General features: G+C 43.9%; 2 protein-coding genes and 1 long non-coding RNA gene across 6 annotated transcripts in view; 1 reads left to right on the forward strand and 2 right to left on the reverse strand.

Annotated features, from left to right (window-relative positions):
- GTF2A1 (general transcription factor IIA subunit 1) overlaps nt 1–13,559 on the reverse strand; it is a 35,017-nt gene extending 21,458 nt beyond the window's left edge. Inside the window, exons 1-2 of one of the 3 annotated variants that reach the window (XM_080593691.1) lie at nt 13,182–13,559; nt 132–233 (exon numbers count right to left, since the gene is read on the reverse strand). In XM_080593691.1, coding sequence (XP_080449817.1) covers nt 132–146 — 15 coding nt within the window. In that variant the 5' untranslated portion in view covers nt 147–233; nt 13,182–13,559. Of the gene's footprint in view, nt 1–131; nt 234–7,163; nt 7,534–11,621; nt 11,871–13,181 lie in introns of those variants that run through there. The other 2 variants (XM_080593690.1, XM_080593689.1) reach the window with 2 other exon arrangements.
- Nucleotides 240–26,633, forward strand: LOC308195741. The gene is made up of 3 exons (XR_013951794.1): nt 240–6,343; nt 9,410–9,496; nt 26,497–26,633. It is a non-coding gene; the product is annotated as an uncharacterized lncRNA (long non-coding RNA).
- STON2 (stonin 2) overlaps nt 20,702–27,782 on the reverse strand; it is a 77,293-nt gene continuing 70,212 nt past the window's right edge. For both annotated transcript variants that reach the window (XM_080593669.1, XM_080593670.1), the window contains 2 exons: nt 26,435–26,637; nt 20,702–25,283 (listed from right to left, as the gene is read on the reverse strand). In XM_080593669.1, the coding sequence (XP_080449795.1) occupies nt 25,200–25,283; nt 26,435–26,637 (287 nt within the window). In that variant the 3' untranslated portion in view covers nt 20,702–25,199. The remainder of the gene's footprint in view (nt 25,284–26,434; nt 26,638–27,782) is intronic.

The following is a 27,782-nucleotide window of genomic DNA, read 5'->3' on the forward strand; positions in this document are numbered from 1 at the left end:
GATACAGACATGCACATCGATACACTGCTTTGATAACTAAAAATTAGTATTTTACTGCGTACAACAGAAGACAGATCCAAGAACTATTCCGTGCGTTGGTCTATTTAAAAAACTTTTCAGTTGCAACTTACTGTTTTGAGTTCCATAAGAACTTGTTCATCCACTCCTTCATCCAGAAAAACTTCTCTGACATCATTAATGACATCTTCAATTACAGACCTGTACAATTTAGGCTTAAAAAAAAGCAAGTAGTCAGCATTATTTTTGAAAGAAATTTAGTAGTCTAACATTAAAATAAGATTTTTTCCAAAAAAAATAAACCCTCTTAAAAGTGCACTACAGAATATGCTGCACATTTGAGTGACTAAAATATGCAAGAAAGTATAAATCAGCAAAAACAGCTCAAACAAGGTGAAAAGGGAAGGGACCGTTCACTATCTTGTGTCACAAGAGTCTTCAAGCCATGAGGAGTTTAGCTCAAAACAAGGAAAACAAGATTGTTTTCCATTTAGCAAAATTTGTTGCCTGTTTGCCAGTGTACATGCTAAATGTGTAAAAAAAAATATATATATATATATATATTTGCATGCGTGCAAAATATTTAGGTTAAAGAAAGCCAGGAGTTCAAAAGAATATTAGGTAAATGCACAGAGAAGGAACTCATCAGTGCTTGCTAGCTGAACAGAAATCGATTATGGCTCAGGATGTTGCTGAGCTGAAAAATGTTGAAGCCTCAGAAAACTGGAAGCGTTCATATATGAATGTCCCGTTCTTCCTTAACACATCTATTTACGGAAACTACTGAAGACAGAATATTAGACTAGACAGACTTTTCTTTTCACTCAGTACTTATGTTTTTACACTACACACTTTTCAGGGGGCAAAACTACACATACTCATTTTCTATTACACTGATTTCATGCCTAAATTGTCATTGGCAAAGCAAACTTAATTCACTTTATGTTGCCCAGAGAGGCTGTGAACTCCGCATCCTCAGGGACGCCCAAAAGCTGCCTGGATGCAGTCGTGGGCAAGCTGCTCGAGCAGGGGGTTGGACTAGGTGACTGCCAGAGGTCCCTGCCAACCTCAGCCACTCTGTGAAGTTTAAAACACGGGTACATTTTTAAAAAGAGAATACTTAACCTTACCAATTAATGCATAACATTTAATTCGTAAGACCATAGGCTAATTGTACAATACACTTGCTGTACCTTTTAAGCAGGTACCACTGCTTGGACCTCTCTACATGTGTAAACCTCAATGGCACTTTGGTGGGATATTTAATCCCTGCTATCTAACTGCATGGTAGAACTTGGAGGTCTGAATTAGAGTTAATCAGCCTGTGAACTGCTCAAGGCTGTTCCTTGGCTGAGTACAGGCTGTTCCTAAACTAACCTGACAGCAACTGCAAATTTCTGTTAGCTGACATCTTCCTCCACCTCACTCCCTGATTTCCTGCCAAAAATCCCAAATGATGCCACACATCAGATACGCTGCACACAAGTAAAACAATCATCCTGCACTTGTACGGTGGGTTTCACCCTCCAGGACGGCTGTCCCTGGAAAGTGTAGGAAATCTGCACTGAGCGCACACAGCAAGATAGATCGGCACCGCTGGAACTACACAGATTTACTGCATGCACTTAAAACACATCTTTAATGCACGCACAGTTGCTTAATGCGTCCCAGAAGTGCTGAATCCGTTACAGATATGCTCAAGATTACACTGCACACGTTATGAAACAGAACGGTTACACCTCCGTTATGGAATAAAGGAGGAGGGAACAGCACATGATTTACCAGCCCTGAACAAAGCTGAGTAGCCAATAAGCACAGAACAAATCGAGTACCTTTGCCTTTAAATGTTTAAAAAAAAAAAAACAAAACAATACCACTACCACTCTGGTCAGAAAATCCACCCCCAACATTTTGGGGAATGGCATGCTATCAGCACCCTAGTTTTTTTTCATTTCACATTTCATCAGGTTGCCCCTTTGCAGCTTCAAAACAACACCTGTCTCTGCAAAAACTTTCTGGCCCCAAGTAACAGGGGATGTTTGCCTTACCTGAAAACTACATTTACAGCACCTATGTCCAAAACTCAGTTTCTCCAGAAGAAAAAAAAACAGCAGATTTGCATTTTTTTTCTCTCAAAACAGTACAGTACTGCACGCCTACATCTCTAAGTTGCAAGTACAGCATTATTTGTGCTTATAGAGACGTTTGAAACAGACTTTCAAAAGCTGACTACTCTTGTGCACTAGCATTTTAGTTCTGTGCAGTGAGGAACTTAGAAATACCAAGCATCATTAATAAGATTATTTCTCCACTTAGATTTAATGCACAGCAGATGCAAAAAGACATTGTACTTAATAACATTAAGCCCTATTATTTCTATAATTAAACAAATTGCATAAAGCTTACACAATTCAATTAGAACAGAAATGCCACTTGACCTATTCTGCATATTGTTCCTCACTGTATTAAAAGCATCTGTTTCCTAAAGACAAAACCACACTCTGCAAATAAACACGCTGATCTGTAGGCACGTGAGTTGCTTCACTTCAGTCAATGGAACTTCCTCTACGCCTGAAATCACGACCCAAATTCCTGGAGGCTGCATTTTCTCCTTCAATCATCTATTGGGTCCACTTAACTAATAAAACAGATTTTACACGAACAGGCCCTACTGACTTCCACCAGCAGTTACATCCTCCTGTCAGGCATTCCTGGAAGGTGTGCTTACAAGGCTTTCTTGGAATATAAAGCCCTAGGAAAAAATACTAATATTCAGGTACAGCAAACTGACCTTACAGCTCAACAGTCTGCTTGGGAACATTTTCTTTTTTTTTCTTCCTGCATAATTAGGGGGAAAAGCAAATGTGAAGACCCGGATACTGCCTTCTTGAGCTCAGCACCAGTTTAGCACGAGAGCAGAAAGGCTGGCTAGGAACACAGGTGTTGGCTCTGCCATCGACGTGGTGTCCCCCTGGGGTACCTCCAGCAGCCCAGGTGAGCAGCCGAGACCCCAAGGGCACCACAGGCGTGCAGTGAGCCTGAACAAAAGGGGCTCAGGAACAAGGTGGTTAACAAACCCACAAGCCGTGTGCAGATGCATGCCTTGCTTTGCATGAGCTGTACAGCACACTGGACCTGATGATGGGCCAGAATTTTGGGGCACTGGTCTGATCAGCCAGTACCACAATATGCAATACAGCCACTGTTATATGATTAGCAGAAAAAGGAAAAGAGCGCAGAAAAAGGAGAGGAGCAGAGAAAAAAGTATCCATGCTTTATGATGAGATAGTGTCTGACCCCCTACATTTCCCAATTTTACATACACATTTCCACCATACTCAGACAAATCTTGGCTTGGCTGGCTGAAAACATTTTCTGTATATGCTCGTACTGAACATGCAGTCGAGAGATGCAACTCCTATAAATGGAGCAGCAGTGCCTTTTTCAAAAGCCATCCATTGGGGAATTTTGAAAAATACCACAAAATGCTCTTTTGCTACTTCAACAGAAGTAAATCCAGCAAGTAAAAATCACAAAACAGTCTTAAGCCCTGACCTTCAAAAGGAAGCACGCTGTATTGTTTTAGATATACACTAACTGTTGGCTTCAAGTATTATTTACAGGATGCTCAAGTTGCTTATATAAACCGCCTAAAACTCTGCAGCTGAACGACAATCTTTTTCATGCAATACTCACGCACTCAAAAACCAAACAGAGGAACACAATTACTGAGCGAGCCTACAAAGATGGGACAGCAGGTGAGCTAAGCTCTGCAATAAATTTTCACGTTCAGTCAAAGAAAGCAACGAGAACATAATAGAAACTTAAAAGATCGCTATTAAAATAATCGTGCTTTCATCTGGTTTATATTAAAGTGCCTCCCTCATAAAGAGAGCATTACTGTAAACTTCGAGCCCTTTTAAGCGCAAACATACTCAAATCACTCTTCAATAAACACTATCCCAAACACTTACCATACATGAAAGACAACAATTAAAATTCCTGATTTATTAGATATAACCGCAAACACACAGAAAAGATTTAAAATCTAGTACTTTCCCCTCTGGGAACATAGGGAAATGATTATATTTCACTTTCTCTGTACATCTTGTAAAGAAAACTCTGAGCATGGTGAGACTGCTACCCGCGCATGCACACTCTCCAAATCCGAAGAGCAAGCAGCTGGCTATTTTAAGAAATGCCACATGCCTTTGGGGGCCTACACTTCCTACATTCCACCAGTTCCGAGGGCACAAAACCTGTATCTCTTTGTCATTGTTATCACACCACTCGGGACTCGGCAGCTTGGGTTTCCAAGAGCCAGCACATCACAAAGAAATAGGCGCTGCACGCTTTGTGCGTGTGACTGCAGTTTATTCCCAGTTACTTCTGCAGATCCCCCTGCAATGCTGCCAGCCCCTTTCTCCTGGGGTGGAGACGCAGCTAGAGGCCAGCTACACCACAGCCGGAACAGCGTGCTGCAGAGGTAACTAATTTCAGCCACACTTACATCAAAAGAAGAGCGTAAGAAGAATCAACATATAAAATCTACACTGTAAGTCATTAATAAAACGTGCTTTTTCTTTTAAACATTGTCGCAGACTTTTACAAGTAATTACGTTTGCCAGCTACAAAACTTTACACTGCATACAACTGTTAACATTTTATATCGGCCCTTTACTACGAAGAACAGCTGTCTAGCAATCCAGATTTGATAGGATGCTGATGTGATACTAGTGCACACCAGGCTCCAAATCTGGCTTGCTAAAGCCATCGTCTGGCTGCAGTGCTTCCAAACGTTCCCGCTCCTCTTTGATAACCCGGAGGTAAGCACCGTTACCATTGCTACAGAGCAAGGCCTGATTTTTACCACAGATTGCGAGGTTTTACTACTTTGTTGAAATTTAGCCTAAAGCACGCCTACTGGAGTCAGGCTCATTTCAATTTTTTCTTCTCTAATTCTGAACACCATGTTCACACACAGACACCTTCCAAAAGAGCTCTACAGAAGCAGAGGTGCAGCACTGATAAGCCTTAGAAAATGTCTGAAATAAAGTTATTTACAAGTGCTCTAAAGATTATTCAGTACATGTATTATCCTATTCGGTAATGGCTTGGTAGAAAAAGAGAAGTGAAACCTTGGATTTACTACACGGAGACAGACCCTTTTCATTCAACAGGAAAGTAAAGGCAGCGGTCTTCGAACAGGACAACTAGCAGGTTCAGATCACACGCAGTCGAAACGCATCCTGTCAGCACTGACCTGCGCGTAATGGCTGACTGCTGTCCGAAATTTTCCTGATACAAGACCTGACAGAACGCTACAAAGCAACGCCACTCCTTTTTGCAATTGCACGACCTTACTTCACAGGCAGCCTATAAAATTTTGGATTTGGAAAGGAAATCCTTGATGCTTTGCAAGTGCTTTCATATAATGTTTTGTAGGATATGAAATATTGCCATTAACTCAAATATTAGTGAAAATTCCAAAGTATTTATGAAAATTCCAAAACCTTCGCCCTTTTCAGACTGCAATAAAATCTTCTCAGACTATAGCAAAATCCGCGTGCATCCATCATCTTTAGTTACCAGAAGCACGTAAAACTCATTAGGCAGTATCTGCGGCCCAGGGCCCCCAGACAAAACTTTAATATTAATGGTACTTCTGGTGCGACAGCTGTAGGCAGATGTTGGCAAAGCGCCACGCAGTAAGTACCACATCTCTCCGTGACACACCGCGGAAGAACCATTTCAATTCTACTTTCCCCATCCAGCCGAAAAGCTCGGTGGAAGACCGTGCGGGCAACACGCGACTCTGCGCTAGCTGGATGCTAGTGACCATAAAAAAAAGAAAAAAAAAAATAGGGAAGAATGAAAGAAAGGGGGGAGAGAAAGGTGAATGCTTTTGGAAGGCGGGAGAGGCTGGAGGCGCGGGGAGCGCAGCGCGGAGCCCGGCTGCTGCGCGAGGCGAGGCAGCGGCCCCGGTGCCGGTGCGGGGAGAGCCGGGGCCGGGCGGGCTCGGAGGGACAAAAAGCCCGGCTGGCAGCCGCCGCCGCGGATGCATGCACCTCCCAGCCCGCGCTCGGCGGCTCTCTCCCTATTTAAAGGCTGATGTGGTGTTTAAATGGAGAGGCGGTGACGTGGGGCTGGAAAGCACCTTCCCATCCTAGCAGAGTCTATATTAGAGAGCGGCAATAGCTCTATATAAACAGGGCAGCCACAGGGAGGAGGAACACAAGGAGCAGGCAGGCAGAAAGGCAGGGGGAAGCCATGATGGATCTCAGAGCCACAAACAAGGGGGCCGAGCCTGCAGCCGGGACGCCGGGTTTGTCTCCGCCAGCGTTTCGGGGCGGGGGTCGTGGCCGGGGGGCGGACAGCGGGGGAGAGGAGAGCGGCGCTGGGGGGGCTCGGTGGCCGCGCAGGTTGGTGTGACTGCTTATTGCGAACCTGTGTGAGCGCAAGCACAGCAGCAAGCCACCCACGAAGGTGCAGAAAGCACGAGAAGGGACACGGGGGGGAGAGGAGAGGGGAGGGGAGGAGGGGAAGAGTTTGTCTTTGTAAAATAAATACTGCCTCGCTCGCTGCAGAAAAAGTTCCGGGCTCGCGCCCGGCCGAGCCGCCCCGACCCGCGGGGCTGGGAGAAGTGCTTTTCAACCATCGTCTCCTTCGGATAAAGCAACATAAAATGGCTCCAGCGGGGCGCGGGCCGGGGCCGCCGCCGCACCGACACCGGCCGGGGGCTCCCAGCGGCGGCAGCAGCGCTCCCCCGCCGCTCGCCCCTTCCCCGGGCGGCTCCCTCCGGCGGCGGCGGCGGCGCCCCCGGCCCTTCCCTTCCCTTCCTTCCCCTCCCCGCCGGACCCCGACCTCGCCGCCGCCGCCGCCCCGCGCCCCCCTCGGCTCCCCCCCGGCTCCCCCCGGCCCCGCTCCCGCCGCCCCCGGGCTCCGCTCTCCGCCTGCCCGGCGCCGGGCGCCACAAGTTGGCTGCCCCGGGGGGCTGCCCGGTGCCGCCACCCCTCCTCCTCCTCCTCCCCTCCCCGCCGCCCCCTTCCCGCCGCCGGGCCGGGGGCAGGGGAGGGGGCCGGGGCGGCCCGAGGGCAGGCAGCGCGGGGGTAGGGGCCCCCCTCGCCCCCCGGCCCGGTCCTTACCACGGGGTTTGTGTTAGTCGAGCTCGCCATGTCCCGAGCCCCCCGGGACGCCCCCAACCGCGGTGCGGGGGGGTAGGGGGGGGAAGTCGCCCCTAAAACAATAAACCCGCCCGGCTGCCGTGCCCCCCCCCCGGCCTCTACCCCCCGCCTGCAGAGAGCCCCGCGGGCCTGGCCCGGCCTCGTTCGCCGGCCCCGGGGGCTGCAGCCGCCGCCGCCAGCCGCCCGCTCTGCCCGCCGCGCCCCTTTATATAGCGAGAGCCCCGCCGCTGCGCGAGCCGACAGGGCGAGAGGGGGCCGCGGGCGGGGGGTGGGGGGGGCCGGCCCGGCACCGCGAGAGCTGCGCGCGAGAGCGCCGCCGCGTCACGTGGGCCGCCCGCCCGCCCCGCTGCTGCCGCCGCCGCCGCGCTGAGGCGGAAGTGGCCGCGCGCGCGCGCCCGGGTTTTACCGAGGCGGAAATGGCGGCGCTGCCGCCCTCAGGGGCCCGCGGCCGTGACGTCACGGGTCGCCCTGAGGGGCCCGGCGGCCCCTGGGGGTTGAGGGGCACCAGCCATAGGGATCGGCCCCGTCCTGCAGTGCCCCACCGGCCCTCACTCACGTCCAAATTCGCTTGTTTTCGCTGTTCCTTAAGAGCCCACGGCCACAGCACCTCCCAGCCGTGCAGGGAGTTGCCTGAGCCCTGCCAGTTGGCTTGACTTCCATTTTCCCCTCCTTACCGCCTTCCTTTTCCATTCCCTGTCCCCTCTCTCCATGGCAACACGTGAGATCCATGTAATACAGCAAAAATCTCCTCAACCATGAGCATTGCTCCATCAGAGTTTGCACTTCTGAATCCAGCTTAGACCTCCACCACTAAGTCGCACGTAAAAGCCCTGCTCAAGCATAAATGGAAAGCAGCACTAAATTCTGACTCAGTTCATTACATCGCTTCAGCACAAATACTGCACTACAGGCCAACCCTGTCACGTTACCTTCAACCTGAAGCCCTGCCTATCAACTAGCCCAAGTAGCAAGTTCAGAAACTCCTGTCTCGTACCCTTTGACAGGAGGGGATTTGTGCCCCTCCACTCCTTCAACATCCTCCAGTTCTGTGGTAACAAATACCTCCTCTCCCTTCTGAAGGGCTGACTTTGTATAGGGACTTGACTAATTACAACAGACCACCTGATAAATTCAGTTTATGGTGCATACTGCTGGAGCTCTGGCAGAAAAGTTACATGGGAAAGAGTCCACAAAGTTTTACTATCCTCAGCTGTCAATTCCACATTTTTGCTGGAGATTTCCACTCTCATACCCCAACCAACAGGACTGGTGAGGGGCTGCCATCTCAGCAGCCATAATTCATGATCTGACTTCAGCTATATTGAATGAGCAAGGGGAATGAGGTGTTAGTATTACTTCACTCCTGATGTAGCAATAAGAAGGTAGCAATCTCTCACAGAGTGTTTACAAATTGGGCCTGTAAATTGTCCAACACTCATGGCCTTCCATTTTCTACACTTTAAATAATTGCACAAACAGTCACATAAAACTCAAAGAAATTGGCAAGGGCACTCACAGGCAGAGTTCACAGATAGTTTTAGCTGCTGAAGCAACTGGCACACCACCAGGAATGAATCAGACTGCCATTCACACCCTTCCTCTTTTCAAGATGAAGCACTGCATAGATTCAGTTCCCTTCCCTGGATAGGCCAGAAACCCCACTGATTTCCAGAGTGATTTGCTGTGTAATTCAAAAATCAGCATGCGGACATGAGCAGTAACAGCTCAGTGGGGTATCGCACTCCTTTCTGCAGTTCAGCAGACTGTCCCCCAGGAACATCGGGCCTGCAGGGCATAGCCCCTCACAGTTTCTCAGACATCAGTATCAAGTTACTCTGCGGCACCGGTAACCCCCAAGCTCCTCTAAAGGATGTTGCTTGAAACAAATCAAGCCCCCACGAGAAATGCCCTATTGAGTCAAGTCAATGGTCCATCTAATTCAGTTGCAGCTGACAGAGAGCGAGCAAGTTAGCTGGTTTCTGAAGCCTGCTCACCCTGCACTTCCCCAGCACCTCGGCTGCCCTGCTGTATTGATGTTAATGGATTCGGCTTCAGCATTTTGTTAGGCTGGAATAACATACTTGGGTATATATACGGTATATATACACACTGCAGTAGGAGCGTTAATGGTCTGGATAGTCTCAGTAGGCATGAATTACACACAGCATTACTACTACAGCTAACAGTATTTATCCTTTGTTTGCCAGTCAGTAACGGATCATATTAAGGAAAAAGACGGGATAACGCACAAGCTTAAGATTTCTACCACTGCCAACTGCCGGTGGCTTCACCAGGTATGGCAATAATGCCAGTTTTACTGTTGACATTTTAGCTTTGTACTGTCTAGACTTGAACTGCACAGTGATACATATTGTAGCAGTTTCTACCCAAAGCCAAGCTGGTGATATTTAGGTACACTCCATCCTTCACTGCAAGCAAATAGTTCCAAAGAGGGAGTACTGTAGGGGGAAAAACGCGTTTCCAAAATCAAAAGCTGATCCTTGGTGTGCTGGAGGAGGAAATAAAGTTCATGCTCAATCCTAGGCAAAAGCAACTCTCTCTCTACCAAAACATTTGTGACAAAGACATACAAGTTATATTTTATAGCCAACACCATACATGCAGGTGTACACAGTCTACTTTCAGTGCCCTGGATGATTCTGTCCTGTTGGTACAAGATGAGTCTCTCGCTTCTCATCAGAGGAAGAAATTGATGTACTACTCAAACATTACCTTGCTAAATTAGTACAAATGTCAATGTTCTTAGTTCATCTCCTTTGTGGCCTATCAGAGAGCGACATCGTTTAGAAGAGTTTTTGTTTGTTTGGGTTTTTTTTTGTTTGTTTTTTAAAAAAACACTTGTGAGAAGGAAGCTGGGTAGCAGGGTCTATTATGAGTTTTGGGTTGATTGCAATTCCATTCTAAAGTCCTTCGCAAGTCCTAGTATATTGTTCTTAATATGTATTGCTCATGATGTTTTGCAAAAGGAGAACTGATATATAAGTATTTGCTAATTTGGGAAGTGGGTGTGGGACACACTTGAGTCTAGAAACTGGAAGGTGCTAAGTACCTGTGATTTCCACTGAAAACCACCAGCTCGCAATTCAGCTGAAACTGAGAAGCACAATATCTTGATGCCAAGTCAAAATAGAATAAATTTATCTTTAAAAAAAGAAAAACTACATGAAGAGCTTTTTTTTTTGTTCATCTGAAAATATTAAAAAAATCTGAAGCTACTGTTCTGTCTCCCAAGAGTATGCAATGAATACATTTAATCTCACACACCTGGAGAAACCCAGACCCAATCAGCATCAGAGCACCCTCATTTCTCTGTAAGAACATTTCAGATCATACACGGAAACAAAGAGCACTCACTGTACCAGAGTGTAAATTTATTTATAACGCGAGTTTTTATTGAAGTGTTCCTTCAGACCTGAAAAAATACTAAGTGTTTTAAGCCACAACTCAAAATTTTGGGCACAGGCAGAAATTAATGGTGGATACATCACACAAAAGCTTTTCTGGATACAGCCAGCCCTCTGGAGTTGGAAGAGATGCTGACAAATAACGGAGCTTATGCAATAGTAGTTTCATTCAGTGTTCAGGTATAGTATTCTTTAATCAAACGCTATGTAAAATCTTTTGAGTGACATTTTCCTTCTAACAGCCTGTTCCACACAATCTAAAAGCTGGAAACGAGACATTAAGCTTACTCCCCTTTTACCTTCAGCACTAGATTTACACCCCCCAAAAGCAAGGCAGAAATGGAACGCAGTAGGTCCTGTCAGTCTTATTCTAAGACAGCTCTAATTTTCTTGATAGATTTGCTCTCGTTTCTGAAACGTGAAGCCTGGCACCACACTTCACCAAAGCACACCAACGCCAGTTTTCAGACTCCAACACAAGCACAAAGCAGCTGCCTTTACCACAGCGAGCCAAACCTTGTCATTCTAGAGTAGCAGGGTTTTTCTCCAGTGACCTCTCCAAGGGCAGGGAGTTCACAACTCCAAGTGCTATTTCAGGCAAGGCCTGGCCAGGAGCTTGCTACACATTAAGCTTTTCTGTCAGGATTAAGCTGTTAGAGTGTCAGGCTTGCCCTGTTCACCAAGTGCTTACTCAAGCAAAGTAGGAAGCACACAGAATTTTGCCTTAATACAGTTTGAGACTGTTTACCATTCAAATAGGTATAGTTGTTTGGAAGCAACTTGTATACACCTTGCTCATTAAGGCATGTCTAAACAGGACGCCAGAACCGTGCACTTAGTTATACAGCCAATGCCACACAGCTGCCTACCAACATTAGAAAGCCATCTTCCTCCAAGCAAGACACATCAGTTGCACCCTCACTGAAGCCCATGTTAACAGAGGACCAACTACTGTAGTGACTTTGTTGCTCTAACTCCTTCTGTCCCCACGTACCTGTGGATCTCTTTAGGCCTTTGTAGGTCTTTAAAGACTAGGAAACAATACCATCAAAGTCAGAGGCCAACGCAAAGACTTTCTGCTAAAGTTGCCACTAACCCTCTCTTTTCAACATTACAATTTCCCCTGTAGCAGAATCACAACATCCTCTCTGTTTTAGTACAAACTCCACATCAGATTTTGCAGAACTACTTGTTTTCTAGGACTGCTCTTACCACCTTTACTTTGAGCATTGATTTTCTTTAACCTCCCTCAGCCTACCCCACTCGAAAGTCACACACCTGCCCCACGGCCTTTATAGCAGCTGTTTCTAGTGGCACAATCAGTTACAGCTGGAGGAGGCAACAAGCTCTTTTCTAGGCTGTTGCCCATAGTGTATTTATTTACACTTTAGTAGAGATTTCTGATGGCATAGAGTTGTAATCGGAGATAGTTTCCTTCATATCTCTGGTTGACAAAACTGCACTAAGTTAGTAAAGGCAAAACATAATTGAGACACTGACCCCAAACACTCCTATGACGCCAAAACACTCAGTGAGAATGTGGATTTGGGGCATTCATACCTCCTTCCCATGCCACTCTGCTTATTTCATCCCTGTGTGACTGTGCTCTGCTTTTGCAGCTGTGCCAGTTCCTTGCTGTACTTTTTTTTTTCCTGCGGCTAATTTTTAACCTGGATAGGTTTCCTGATCTGGTTCATAGGGTAACCCTACAAAAGACACGTTAGTGCAACTGCAAGAGCTGACAGGAGTAGACATAAGTGACCAGGAGAGGAAATGCTACAAAACAACATTGTTGCCAAATGCTTTGTCATGTAGAAAAGCCTTCAGGACTCCTTTCATTGAAGAAGAATTGTCCTGTGCTGAAATGCCCACCCCACTTGCTGTAGGCAAGTTGTAATGTTTGTAATAGGAAGACTGCTGGTCCTAGGGCAGAGACCACCTCTTTGTTTTTGCACGTGTATATATGTTCGCCTACTGTTTAGGTTTCTACAGAATGAATGAATCATAATTTGAATGCTGAGCACTGACTCTTAAATAGCTAAAAAAGCCCCTAAAATTCTGAAGGTTACAGCATGTCTGCAGAGGCACAAGCTAAAGGAGTGCCTTCAAGTTACACATTCTGTCTGTACTACCTTGATTAAGTACTTTTTAAGCAGTAAAATTAATCACTCAGTCTGCAACTGTTGTGAATCACAGCTACTCAGCTGTGATGAGGTTCTGACAACAGCCAAAATATTGCTGGCTCTGAGCCACGAAGCCCGGAAACAAAGAACTCAGGTAACAAAAACCCTGCACTTCAAACACCGATTGGATTCTCCCTGCACGCAGCATCCTGCGTTACTGACTCTAAAGCCAAGCGTTACCCAGCATGCTGATAAATGTTTTCACTGATTACTGCCGTATATTCCAGCTCTTGTGTGCAAAGGTCCACAGCAAAATTGAATTCACTTCAGCAAAGTTATTCCTGATTTATGCAGGCGTTGGAGAGTGAAAGATTCATAGCAAAAAATTTGCACTGAGTGATCTATAGAGTCATTTCGCGAGCCTTACATACCTCGGACTCCACGTGGTGACTTATGACCAAGTAATCACCGCAGAGTATGCCAGAATACAAACACGCCGCGTGTAACTACGGCAGGGTGCTGCTCTGCGTCGGTGATAACGCCGTGGTTCATTTGGCAGCGCGTGTGTGCAGCCCGGGCTTGTCACACTGCTGCAGGTGAGAGGCTGCACATGGGCAGCCACTGCTACGCGGTGATGTGCTGTGGTGTCTTCTACCCACTCGTTTGTCCCATGTTCATGTGTTCACGTGTCCATAAACTAAAAATGCATTTATGCAAGGCAAGTTTGCTCTACTTTGGATGCTCACTGCCTCCTAGGTAATATATCTGTTCCTCCGTGCCCAGGTGAGTGGCCTTGCAAACCACACAAAGCTTCTGATTGCTGAGGATCACTCAGAGCTGCTTTAAGGGCAAGCAGGCTACAGCTTTCATGGAAAAACATGGGTGTGCCCTACACTTTACAGCCCATTCAGAGGTGATCGTACATCCCCTCCGGGACCCAGCACCAGGGGCATCAGACAGGCAAGACAAATTTTTGCCTTTTTTTTTTTTTTTCCTAGATGAGTTGTAGGTTTGTTTTTCACAGGACAAGATGGAAATTTGTAGGAAACAAGTTCAGCTCGGTTTTGGCTGTGTTCAGGCTTCCTAGCGAGGAACAGTGAGCATGAAGTCAGTTGTGGCCATCCTGTGGCTTACGAGCAATTAATGTGCAGTTCCCATGCTGGGGCTAATTATCTAAATGGTAAAGCTGTTCTAGTATGAGGACTGATGGGCAGTCAGGGACCCTGGCTTTGAGAGAAAGGAAAACAGCAGGAAGGAGCCAGCCCAACTCATCTTGTAATGGAGCTAGAGGGCCCTAGGCCTATTTATTGCCACTTCCAACCTGTGACCCACTCCCAGAGTTCCTTTCCACTTGAGTCTCCATGGTAAATGGTGTGTGACCTGTGAGTCTTGGGCATATGAAGATTTTGACAGCTGCAAACATGTAAAAAAATGTGAAGCTTCCCTTACAAATCTGAGCTCATATTTTCCCTTAGCTGCTTGTTCCTACTCCCTGCCTTGCTGCTTTAGATGAAAGATTGTTTTTCCATCTTAAGCATTATCCTCCACTACAAATCTTCCTATATTTGCGATTTGACCTACTGTCATCGGCCGTCTCATTTTTCCCAGAGACAGACTCTAGGCAAATTAGCAGCCAGCATGTCTATGTCTCTATTTTCTAACATTTCTCTAACATTTGTAGTGAGGCATTCCATTGCACCCACTATACCTGCAATTTTGCTTGCTGTTTTATGGTATGGGCAGAGCACACAGTGAGCAGAAAACAATGCTTCCAGTGTAGTTTTCAGGCAGCTGTATTTGTGCTGGAAGGACTGAAACCATGCTGTGATCCATGCTGCATCTCAGTATGGCTCACTAAGACGTTCCAGAAGGGATGAGGCACAGATGGTGTGATATCTGGGAAATAATGTGGTATCTGGGAAATAACACCTTGTAGACACATGGGAAGGATGCAGTAGTGGCCTTGCAGCTGCTTCAAGCTTTGCCTGGGGTTTCCATGGGGGCTGGCTCATCTCAGCACCAAGAGGCTGGCCCCCCAAAATGGCCCCGACACAACACACCCATCTTCTTGCCAGGCAGGCGAGTGAACACCCGCATACACTGCAGCCTGGGGAGCCAGGTGACATGGTGCTTGCCATCCCACACATGGTGTGGTGTGCTCCGGCTGATCCAGCGGAGATGCAATTGTGCCCGAGTCTGACTGAATTTGTTCTTCCAAGCGAACTGTCCAGATGCAGATGCAGTATTAATGGTTACAGAGCAAAGGGCCCACAGCGGCTGTACGAGATTCCTGGTCTGTAGGCACCAGGAATGATTTTTCCCAAGAAGTTGTAGCTGTTGCTGCAGCCAGCCCCTGGCAGTCTGCATGGGGCTGGGCTCAGCTCCCATGAATGTTTTTACTGGCTGACAGCCAAGGAGGTGCTGATGGGTATCATTTAACGTGAAGCAGATGAGAGTACGTTCAAAGCCAACGTGATAATTAATATCTCTATCCATATCACCCGGGTAGTTACATAAACGTGTGAGTGGTCAAAGCAAGTCCCTTTCACTGGTGAAACTGGAGATGAAGCTGGAGGATGCGACCAAGAAACAGTGGTGCAGAACTGCAGACTCACTTTCTTTTAGGCCTAACAAAGCAAGAAACGCAGCAGTGGTCTTTAAATGGTGCAGCTCAATCTCTTTCCATTCTCTGCAACAAGTTTCCAGGTCCCTCTTGCCCAGTTTCCAGCTATGGCTTTCAAGAAACAATTCTCATGAGTGTTGCAGTAGGCAATGTGCTGTATTGGTATCAGTGTGAATTGTTAAGGAATGAAGAATACAAGGGCACAGAGCAGAGACATTCAAGGTAAATAACACCACACGTGGTGTAAGTCTGCTAAGGACCTTGAAGGGAGAAGATGTTCTTGTGGATTAAGGAAACAATGGAGGGGCATTAGATTTGTGTTCAGTTGGGGCTCTCTCATTCCAAGGTAGCAATTTAATGCTATCATAGCTTTCTTATCATCTGAGAGGTACGGTCTTTTATTTCAGTCAGTTCTTGTGGGCTTAATTTCTTAATGTTTGGAAAGGACTATGCAATTCTTAAATGGAAGGTGATCGGGAAGGACAAAGAGATATCCTAAAATGTATAGGCCATGAGTTTTTGGAGGGTCATTGCGTCAAAGCAGTTGACTCCAAAGTTATTGTCTAGACTTTCCAGCACAGTGTGAAAACATTACATCACCTCAAATATACCGTCTTAACTCCTAGGTGGAGCTCGTACATTTGGCTAACTTGAATCTGAACATCCAGAATCAATTACAAAATGTAACCAGCATGAATTACCACTGATTTTATCAAACATGTTCAGTTGTACCCACATGAAAGTGAAAAAGAATCTCTCCCTGAGGCAGAAAAATTTTGTTTGGGATATTCCCAACATAAGGGGTCTTTTCTAGCAAAATTAAGGAGAAGGCTTGTATCAGGAGGGTAACTATCATGAACTCTGTGGCTGTACTGAGATTGTTCCTTTTCCAAGTTGAGAGTAAAAACGTAGCCACAAGAGGGAGGCAGGAGAACTCCTATGCTAATATACTAACTCCAGCAGAAAACAAACAAACAAACAAAAGTCAGAGAAACGTTTTCAAAATTTCCGTCTTCGTGCTAAAATTTTTCAATAGCACTCTCTTTGAGAGCAATGACTGTTGGCTGTGACTTCTATAAAAGTATCTTCATAATGCCCAATTTGTCAAATTATCAATGTAAATTGAAAATTGGTGACTAGTACATCTTTTGATGAAACCTAAAAAATAGCTAAGAAATTACTTTATGACAAGCTGAAACCGATTTTTGTGTGGGTGCTGTGAAAGAAAATAGCCCCCATGCTATAAGGCATTTATTTCAAAGGCATATGGTTGTATTATTGCCAGGCTCTAATACAGAAAGACCATTTTACTTCAGGTAGGAGACTTTTTATAACAAATTACTTCTTAGAAACTACAGCAGAAGGATGTATTTAAACACTTGTATTTCCTTTGCACCTCAGTGAACAGTTAAGGTACTGTCCTCAAACGGTGCCATTACTTACCCCAAGTACTTTGAACATGCAGAAGGACTTCCAGGTTCAGCGAGCTCAGCAGAGAAAGATATGTCTGGAGGCAGAGGGCAGGTCTGGATTCTAGTTCCTGCTCCAAGGACTATTTCCATAATTTACTCAACAGCTGTAGAAATTGCAGTCGAGGCTTGACAAACCCAGCCAGCACTCCGAGCGCTCAAAGTCTTCCCTCACTCTTGTTCTGTCTTGAACTGTCTCCACCTCTGGCAGGAGGAGAGCTGCCCGTCCTGTCCCGCCAGGTAGCCTCAGACAAGGAGAAAAGGGGAGCCCAAAGCCCTTTGCTTATCTCCAGCATAGTGCCCTAACCACTGAGCAAGTTTATAATGCATGATATACATTGTCGATACAACAGCAGATGAGACCCCTCAGGAGGGAGAATGCGGGAGAACGCTTGGCTTGAAAATGCAGGTTGGCTTTCGCTATTTAGCTGTGTCAAGGCAGAGGCAGTTTGAGGCATGCACAGGAGCTGAGCTGTAGCTGCACATAGAAATCTTTCCTACAAATTTTTGAGAGCTCCTGGGAATCCTGGTACTTTCAGGCTGAGGCAGCAGCTGCTGGGGGTTTGCTGATGGGATTACTGAGCTTGGCTGCCCAGGCTCGGACCTAGTCCCACTGGTATGCATCAGGGAAGGGTGTCTGTCTTTCTGAAGAGCGCCCGGAAAATAAAAACATCGCACTGCTGGCCCTTCCACCACACAAGGCACCTCTGCCTATGTGTGCCTATACAACATACACATAATTTTGGTGTTAAATAGACAGTAGATAATAGTTATCCTTTCACAGGATTTTTTTTTTTTTTTAGTTGGAGATATTTAAAGTGCCTTACGAGCATAAATTTAAGCTCAGTCTTTTGATAGGATTGATTCTCACTATCCCTGTTTTCCAGAACACTCGCAGGCCCCAGCTTTTAAAGTACATACTGCTAAGGCTGCTGGCGATGGCTGCTGCGGTCTGTGCTTTTAATGCCTGGCCTGACTCTGCGCATGCCTGGGCCGAAAGGCAAGGACTGCTTTGGTGAAAAGAGCCGTCAGCACCACTGAAAAATCTGTCTGTTGGCCTTTTCTCAGCTAAGCACAAAGCAGACTGAGGTACTTATACCCTGTTTTGAAAACCTGGGCCTGGCTGATTTGCAGTGTCTCACAAAGGGCCAAACTCTGCACCAGGCTCACAGTCGGAAAACCGGTGAGAGTTGCTCTTCTCTGAGGCTTCCTCCTCAGTGGGTCAGTAGTCGGTGAAGCAGGCAGCAGTGACCACCAGAGAGCAACAGTCCCTCAGCGCCCGGGCAGCGGGCTGGGCCACCGGCCCCCTCACCCTGCAGACCTGCAGGCCACGGCTGTAGGCAGGCCACGCACCACAACCCCACGGCCTGACGGGCCACAGCTCGCTCACGGTTTCAGCACCCCGTGTATTTCTGGTTCTCTGTCACGGTGCTATTTGACAACTGATTTTGACATTGTGGTTCAGTTCCAAACCCAATTATATTTATTCACAAGCCTCCCTCCCAGTCTTTCTTTCTTTTTTCTTTTTCATTGTGACTGTTTTTTTCCTTTGTTCCCGGTATCGGTGTTTGCAAACTGCGAATCCTCAAGTCACATTTTTTTGGTAGTTCCTGACTCATCACTGGACTTTGTGAGGTATCGCTGCACATGTCTGTCTGTTGAGGTTGTAACTTCAGTATACCCTATTTTGCCACCCGCGCCCCCCTGGTTGCTACTCTCACACCGTCACCTCCTGCCTGCCAGGGACATTTCTTCCTCCTGTGCAAAGGGTGGAGAGAACAGCCTGGGGAGAAAATAAAATAATCCTGCGTACTGATGCAGTTCAAACAAGATTTTGATTCAGCTGGAGGTGGAGACAGAGGAAGCTGCCTCTATTCATCTCTTGGTTGAAAACTGGCTGCAATTTTGCTTTTGTTTCTCTTGACCAGAAGACAGAACTCCCCAACAGTTTTGCCTGCATCTGGGAGCTGACACGCAGTTTTCCCAGTTTATCCCCTTTTCATCTAAGTACTCTCTGTACTAATACAACTGCTGAACGGACTGTGCCCTAACAAGTTTCTCAGCTTCCACACAAAGAAGTAGATCTTTGCTTTTCTGTTCTGCATACGGGAAACCTCTACAAAAGTGGCTCTCCCCTTTGGAAATTACTTTCAGCTGTATTCACACTGTATTCGTCCTCTGTCTTCAGAAACTCCTTAGGCTACTTTGGTTGCTCCTGGTTTATCGGCAGCACCTGGGGCAGTAGCAGCTGAGAGCCAGCAGCAGGCTCCTGGACCAGGGAAGGACCAGCCTGCCCCAACCCCTGCACCCCAGCACGGCTGCAGGCTCTGCTACAGTCAGCCCTCTCCATCAGTCAGGATTCAAAAATACATCATTCATATTCGGTGTTTGAATATGATTCCATATGATTCCATCTACCTTTAAAAAATATATATATATATTTTTTTTTTTGGGGGGGGGGAGGGGTAGTTGCCTTTAGGCTTCTAATTCTGTGACCAAAAGGACAGGTGTGTTTTTTTCGGAGACTTGTAAGCTTTGTGTTTCAGGCACATCTGCTGTGACACAGAACTGTACCCAAGCTGCAGCAGGCTTCTGGATGAGAAACAATGGGCTGCTTCTTTATCTTTTGCTTTACCTCAGCTAACCTTCAGCAGGTTTTGTCCTACTCATAAATTGACAACGTATTTGAGTTAGATGCTAAGGGCAGTCATGGCAACTAAGAGCACTGAAAGAAAGCTCTGGTGCTTTTTCCCTCCAAATTGCCCTATCACACGCCAGTGATGTCTTTTGTTTAGGTACACTTCGCGCTGGTACTCTGAGGTCTCCATCTCTTTTAGGGCCATATTTTGGCTTGTCTTGAAGGACTGAATTACTGCCAAGGAACTTTGAGCTGCATGGTTTCAAACTTTGTCTTTTTTTTTTTTTTTTTTTATAACTCTCCCCCTTTTTATCCATTTTTTATATTATGAAGCTACGACAGTTAATCTAATCCTACCCTCCCAATTTGATACTATCATTTCCAAATGTCACTGAATATCTGAATAATAGTAAACAAACTGCTATTACTAACAGTTCCTGAACTTTCCTATTTAACTTTCTTCTTTCTTCTGGCTGATTTTCTTCTGGTTGATTTACTCTTGAATAATGAGCATGAGGAATCTTTCTTTGTGTGCCTCCAATTCTTATATTGTAAAATGATTGGCTTACTAACCATGAGTTGTACTGAGGCATACATTATGGAGAACATATTGGGCTCAGAGCGATAATCTGAGCAGCCCTTATGACGGGTGTCTGATTTTCTTTGGTCAATGAGACTGCCCAGCTCTTCAGTCCGATTCAGGGAGTGCTTTTGAGAAAGTGAAGTTGAGAGAAGTGGAAAAATGTATGAAATGATATATGGCTTATTCAAATTTGAAAGAACACAAAGGGTCATACCAGAGGTGTTTAGACCTTATCCTTATTATTGCTTTGCAAAAAGATATTCTGATCACAAGAAGACATTGCTCTCCCACTCATGGCTTTAGCAGTGAGAGAGCAGAAATTCAAGATGAGCACTGAGCAGAGGCTCCAATTCTCAATTACTTTGACAGCTACATTCAAAGTGTTGGATTCTCTGCTATATTGCATGGTCTGTGTTACAAGGTTCATGCTCTAGGCCTGCTTCATTTTGTTTGCAGTCTATCTTTCAGTCTGGGTGATCAGATGAAATAATATCTTTTCTGTAAACAATCCTGTTACTTGTAATTTATGTCCTTCCTTATACCATTCAAAACACTTCCTCCTCTGAGTTTAAGAGGAGTTATCAGGCTATACAGCACATACTACATACAACTTTGATTTCAGATTGAAAACGTGGATATGCTGTTTCACCTTAACATTTATTTAAGTTTTCCCATAGTTCAAACAAAACATTACATCCCATTTCAACTCATAAAATAAAAAGAAAAAACAAACAAACAAACAAACCAATTCTACAAAGTCAGCCAGTGTATAGACTTTCTTATTTTACAAAAAAAAAAAAAAGGTAGGAACATGTTACAAAATAATCAAACCGATCAATGTCAATAGTGCAAAGAATGAATTGCAAGTAGAGGGAGAGAGGCAGGGTAGGACGGATGGGTGGATGGATAGATGGGTAGATGGCTGAACAAAGCAAGAAGGCTAGGCACAACAACACCTGTTATCACAGAAAATTCTGTGATCTCAGAATTGTATTATATGTAACTGTTGTATCTGAGACAACGCATGAAGTAGGTTTAACTTCTTGGCAGAAGAGGGTAAGTACTTCTTCTGTAAGTGATCTGTGTTCTGCACAGACCAGTTCTGGAGATGAGTACAGCTACAGAAAGGGCTGCTAAGAGTCACAGACAGGAATTTTTCAACCTCTGGAACAGAGGTCACCTATCAGGGCCTTGATTATTTTGTGCACATTCAAGAGCTGAGGAAATTACTGAGAATTTCATGCAAGCAACAGACAGAATAATTACCTCCAGGCTGAACTTTGTACACCTTTTCTTATTGCTTTCAAGCTCTTATGCATGAAATTGTTCTCAGTCCTGGGAGTCGAATGACCAAGAGGGAGTTTTAGCAGCTACTAAGTCGTTTGGACAGGTAGACCAACAGGTCTTGGATGTCATGCCAGTATGTCAGCCAGCAACCCACCAGAAAAGGTAAACTATTTCTGTGATGTTTCTTATGATACTGCTACAACGAAGAACCTAAAATCTGTCTCCTTCATAGGATGACTAAATTTGAATCTAAATAAAATACTTTAAAGGATAAAAATATCATCAGTCAGTTACAATTATTTCTGTAACTTGTAATATCTCAAATTCACCCATTTTCCTTTGCTAGCAGAGTATCCATAGTTAATAAATGTAAGAAGAGTTCACTAAAATAAGCTCAGCTGCCTGGAGATGATGTTCATCTTTACCCCTTGTGATCAAAGACCATTTCAGTTTATTTTTCTAGGCAAAATTCCCTGCAATACCTCAAGTCTTACCACAGTACAAAGTGAATCAAAATTGTAATGAGATATAGAAGGAAGGTTCAAAGTGGGAATAAGCTTCAGGGAGTAAATGTATGCTTACCTTGAAGGCACATTTCCTGCATGGAGTGTTTGAGTACTACAAAGCTTTCAAATAAACCAAAGACGGCGATTATATCTTTATCAAAAGGAGTGTTAAACTGAAACTATTTAAAGAGATTCTTCCCCAAGATTAAAAAATAAATAAAAATAAATCACCCCCACTACAGGCCTATCTTGTATCTAAACCATCTAAACCAGTTCTGCTACTCTAAAACTGACAAAACTCTCAGTTCCTTTCCTCTCACCTCCAACAGCAGTCTGTCCAAATTACTGCTTTACCCCTGTGCATGAAGAGCATACAGTTCACATACATGAAGTTCGTACAGTGGCAGTATCTAACACCAAAGAATTGGCACTGTTTAATCAAGCAAGAACAGTGGAAGCCTCAACAAGGGCACTTAGGAGCTTAGTGTTCAAATGCTCAACGCTCATAATTGGGCTGGATGGAAAAAAGCTTTGAGTGGTGACACTTGGTAGTATCAATATTAGATTTTCTGAAGATTTTGGTTGTTAGTGCTCTTTTGAAAAAATCCAACTACTTACACTAGTGCTTTGATAGGAAGTAAGATCTTTTGAAACTCTGACTGAGGTATTCATACCTCAAAAATTCATGCTCTTGAAAATTCAGTGGCAGGAACATCACAAAGATATGTTTCAGAGATCAAAAGGAATTAATATAGCTTTTTACTATACAATCCTCCAGTTTTGTCTGCGTAACCCCATTAGGCTTGGAAGAGATGCCTCTGTCATACAACTCACTATGTAAGAGAGATTAGAGTCAGGCCCATACTCTTACCTTCATTCATTAACCTTGAACTGACAAAAGAAAGAATCAGTGATGAAGAAGAGAAATGAAGCAAATCCACAAAACTCCAGTATGGTAATCCTTCAATTGTTGGGTCATGAAATAGTCTATGGTTGGAGCATGATAGAGATTGAATAGTTTGGAATTCAACAGAGATGGAAAAAGATATTCCTCTGATTTTTTTTTCCCCCGTTCATTAAGGAGTACAACATAATTTTGCTTATTTGCTATTAATTATTTGTGTTTTCAGGGTCTGAGGGAAAAAAGGCAAAAGTTCTCATACTCTGCAGATCAGAGTTGGAAATCTCGTAACTGGTTCGTTCACAAAACATCTCACACTTCCTCAGCAACATCTCAGAACACATTCAGTTTTGCCTTGCTGGGTTTCTTGCCAGTCCTTTTCAGAAACTGTACACTACGAGCAGCAGTGAAAAAACAGGAAATACACCCAAAAGTTCTTCGAATGCCTTTGAAATGTAGTGAATTTTGTAGAGAGGAGTTGACATGAAACTCATCACAGATAGTGGTTGCAGAGCTGAGAATCAGTCATGAATTCACCTCTGTGCTGTCAGATATTTCGCAACCTATATACATTATTATTTAATAAATAATTCGTAGCACTTTATCAATAATTTTCATCCATGGATCTCAAAATGCTTCATAAAAGTTAATACCATTTTTCAATTTATAGAAAGACGTTGCAAATACTTAGTAGTAGATGGTGTGCTCAGAGGAGCTCTCTGGGCTTCAGTAAGATTACATGCTTATGAAGAAGCCCTAGAAGGACTGAGACTTTATGTATTTACAGCAGTGTACCTTTGCCAGAGGTTGTGCAGCAACATGGCTGTGTAAATATTTATCAGTAGGTTGATCTAAGCCCGAACTTCAGGTGCATACAAAAACACATTTAGAAATTCCCTATAATATGTTTTAAATTCTCCCACTACCAGTTATAGACTCATATAGTTAATCTCACGTTTTATTTGGGACTTTAGCACTGCAGTGATTTTTACAGGAATCACAGTGAAAGTAGTAAACCAGGGGTGAATATTAATTTTCTTTCGTATGAAAGGTAAAATAAAATAAACCTATAAATTTATTAAAAATGCTTTTTAATTCATTATGATTTTAAATTACTTTGCCAAGGCTTTCCAAATTTATGACTTTAAAGTCAGTAGTAATCTTTCAAAAGATAAATGTTTTAATAAATTATGTTTTTTTTTCTTCACATTTAAAATACCTTGAGACAAAATATTATGCAAGCCATGGAAACAACTACAAAAAATAGGTGTTTCAAACACTCTTTTATCTGAAAATTTTATCTGAAAAAATATATATGAATAAGTGATTTTTTCCTTCTGCATTTTTGTTTAGAAAGAAGGCTTAAAACTTGCTGCTAGTTTCAGGTAGTTGGAGATCTAAACATCTCAATTAAAAAAAAATATATTTTTGGTCTCAGTTAATGGGGATTTTATAAAGATAGCTGCACAAAAATTACTTATATTGTCAGTTAAAGATAGAACATGAAAGCAATATTGTGCTGCAAGCAAGGGCAGACTTCCAAGGAGTACTGGGAAGGCAAACAACATTGTTAAAGTAATAGCACTCTGACATTTTCAATAACCATCCACACTACCCTTTCAAGAAAACATAAAACTAAACAGAAGAAAACAAAACAAAACCAAAAAAAAAACAACAATGTGTTTCCCTTAAATCTTTCTAGGCAGGAATGATCTAATTTTAGCAAAGTCCCTTCTGTATCATCTCTACTATAACACACATTCCCTGTTACTAGCAGCTGTAACCATGTTCAGTCAAGATAACAGAACAGCCCAGACTAACACTTGAAAATTTTAAGAAATTGCAGAAACTTTCTTGTAGCTTGTCCAGACCCCACAAAAATGTGCACAACAACAATGTAGTTCAGAGAACAAGGCAGGAAAGGGTGAATAGAAGAACAGCTACACGATTAGCTGTACTGTCTGTAGTTCGTCCACTTGACATTTACCATGTGTAAAATGCAGTTTGTTGATTCTCCAGAATGATGCTCAGGGTTTTCATTCTGTTGACCACTTCAGAAATGAGATTTTGTATCATTTTTCACTTGATGCTCCCTGTTTGTTTTTTTTTTTTTTTTCTGGCTGTTCGGAAGGAAGTGAATCTGCTGATGACTGAGCCAAGCAGCATACAAGAAAAATAACTCATTCTGTCAATACACCAACAGTATTGGTGATATATACTTAAATAGTTCTAGCAAAAGCCCATGGGTCCACTCCAAACAAAGCACTGGTGAGCTTCTTCTCAAAGTATGGATCATCAAGAAGAAAAACAATACTCTTCAGAGCATTATTTTAAAAGCAATATTCCATACCTTTAAAAGAAAAATACAAAAAACCTGCAAGTCCTTTCTTCCGAGTATGTTAATTTGACCACCCCTCTTGGGACTTGAAAACTGATCTTCCTTCACTGTGTGGCACATTCATTGAGATTTGCAGTATCTTCTCCCTTCAGATCCTCATTCAGGCTTTTTTTCTGCTCTATTTCTACCTGTCAGAGGAAAAAGAGGGAGAACACTGGTAATGAGAAAGAAAAACAAAAGACTGAAAAATCTTCCTTAGTGGTTACTGCTCAGGTGAAGAAACACTTGGTAAACTGAGAGGCCTGTAAAGAGAAATAGGCTGAGGAGGAAAAGCTGGATTTGATTTACTCTAAGGGTTTTAAGTCAAATCCAGACAGTTTTATGATTCAATAGTGTCATGACATCATTGTCCAGAAGAGACAATATCATGAAGAGAATTGGTCTCACGTGATTTTATATTCATCACCATCCCCAGCTGTACTTTGAATCCAAACCCAGAACCAAATCTGCAGAAGATTAGGTGGCTTTCAAAGTGACAGCAGAAGACCAGCCTCAGTTTTAAACCCTGAGAAGATCAATGCAAAGTGTTTGATAAAAGCAAAGAAATTCATTTACAAAATGCACATTTACTTATGTGTTCTAAATTTCAATACCTCCAAAAATTCAGGGATAATACAATATTTAATTCTTAGAAGGGATACTTACTTAGGAAGATCAAATGTCATCTCCAGGGAATTTAAGTGACTACTAAAAATGCAATTGCATTTAACATCAGAAATATTTGCCCTGAGATTTTTTTCAGTATCTCTCATCATTACTCTTAAAAAAAGCATGTAGAATGCCAATTTCTGTGCTGAGTGATCAGCTACCATGCAGATTTGGCATACTGAGATTCTTGGCATGTATATACATCGTGCATTTTCCCATCTGCTCATCTCCTTAGGGCAGGCAGGAAAAAGCAATATTTAAGCACACAAATAATGTGATCCTTTTGTCTGCTGTAGTACTCCCACTTTAGCACTCCCACTGCAGCTACTACAAAGAGCAGCAAAACTCCATGTTCACACTCCTGGCTTATCAGCTGCTCCCCAGGAACTGAATGTCTGTCTGCATGCTCTTTCACAAAGCAACTGTAAGTAAGTTTAGTCCGCCTTAACGGAGGGATAACCCACTGCTTATCTGCCATGAATCAGTAGGCTGCACGTGGGTAGCAACTGCACAGAGCCTGACAGTACCAAATTCCCACCTCATCTGCCCATGGTATTTCATTTGTCTGCCCACACTTTTCAAGACAATGTACGCAAAGTAACCATGGTGATTGTCAAATACTCATTTTTACCTTGTAACTGTAGTGTGCTGAATAGTTGACCCACTTTCTCACATCAGTCTTATCCTCAACAGAGATGGACCGAACCGTGGCTTTGGACGCAGAAGTGGTGGGCATGTCGAATTCCACATCTACGTAGCGGATAAAACTGGAAGGCACTTCCCGGTCAGAGCCAAGCTCTAGGTGACAGAAGAAGCAGTGAGGATGGCCAGAAGCTGGAAAAAGAGAGCAAACAGACATGAAAGTTGTGTTGGTTGGATCAGAAAAGACCACATCTAGGAGGAAGCAACGTCATGGAACAGCAAGAAACTGATGATCTGCCTGGGGGAACGAGTTTGTGGCAAGCGACAGTATCTTACCTGTTTCAATGCCATTGAAACTTCATACTTTGGAGTTTCCAGACCAATTAAACAAAATAAACCACTAAAGTGACTGCCAATCAGTCTAGTTTGCTTTCAGTTGGTGAAAATTCAAGACGTAAATCAAGCAGTGTAGGAAAAGGTATTACCCTTCTTCTGGTTCCCCCAGCACATTGTGGCACATCCTTCTAAAATGCCATGGATTGATAGGAAGTAAAGGTGGATTTGGCAGATATTTCATGTTTATTTTTTGAAATTGTTATCCTCATTTATTGGGAAAGAAAACATACTGGATAAAACTAAATCACTTTCCCAGGTTCAAAAAGCTAATTTGTGCACAGCTTGGAAATAACTGCTTATTCTTTATTCTAACCTACCACAAGATGGCTAATCATTAAAGATGAAAAGGTGAGAAAGTAATCATGTTTAGCTCTGCCATCAGTAACTGATTATTTTTGCTATTATATTTTTCCCTTTGTTTTGCTGACAACAGTGATGTTTAAAAATTAAAATAGAGACTGCTAGTCAAGCTAGGTCAGTTTTATGTCTGACTGCTCTCAACTCCCTAAACTCTTGAGCAAGTCATTTAAGTTCTGTGCCTCAGTTTCTCTACCTGCAGAATGAGGACGAGAGCATTCACAGCCACCTTGGGATTTCTGATTGAAGGCATCCTACTATGTAAGTGTGTGTAAATAAAATATTGTGTAAATAAAGGAGAGGAATCCTTGTCTGCCACTAGTACAGGCTTTAGCACTTCTGACTACTTGCTCCTCAGGAAAGTTCTTCCTCATGCACACAGCTCAGCAAGGTGCACAGGAGAGAGACAAGGCAGGAAGAAGGCAGGCAGAGAACTGGGTGGGGAAAGCCTGAAAGCTCCCCATGGGAAGAGCAGGGAAACATCTCGTATGAAAGACTTGAAAGCCTGGGCTTTGAAAGGAAGTCAGCTCCTCATCCAGAGCTTAGCCCAAAGTCAGCCTCATTGAGCTGAAGCTTGAAAAGCA

This window comes from Anser brachyrhynchus, assembly GCF_964034855.1.
Source record: "Anser brachyrhynchus genome assembly, chromosome: 5".
Lineage (NCBI taxonomy): Eukaryota > Metazoa > Chordata > Aves > Anseriformes > Anatidae > Anser > Anser brachyrhynchus.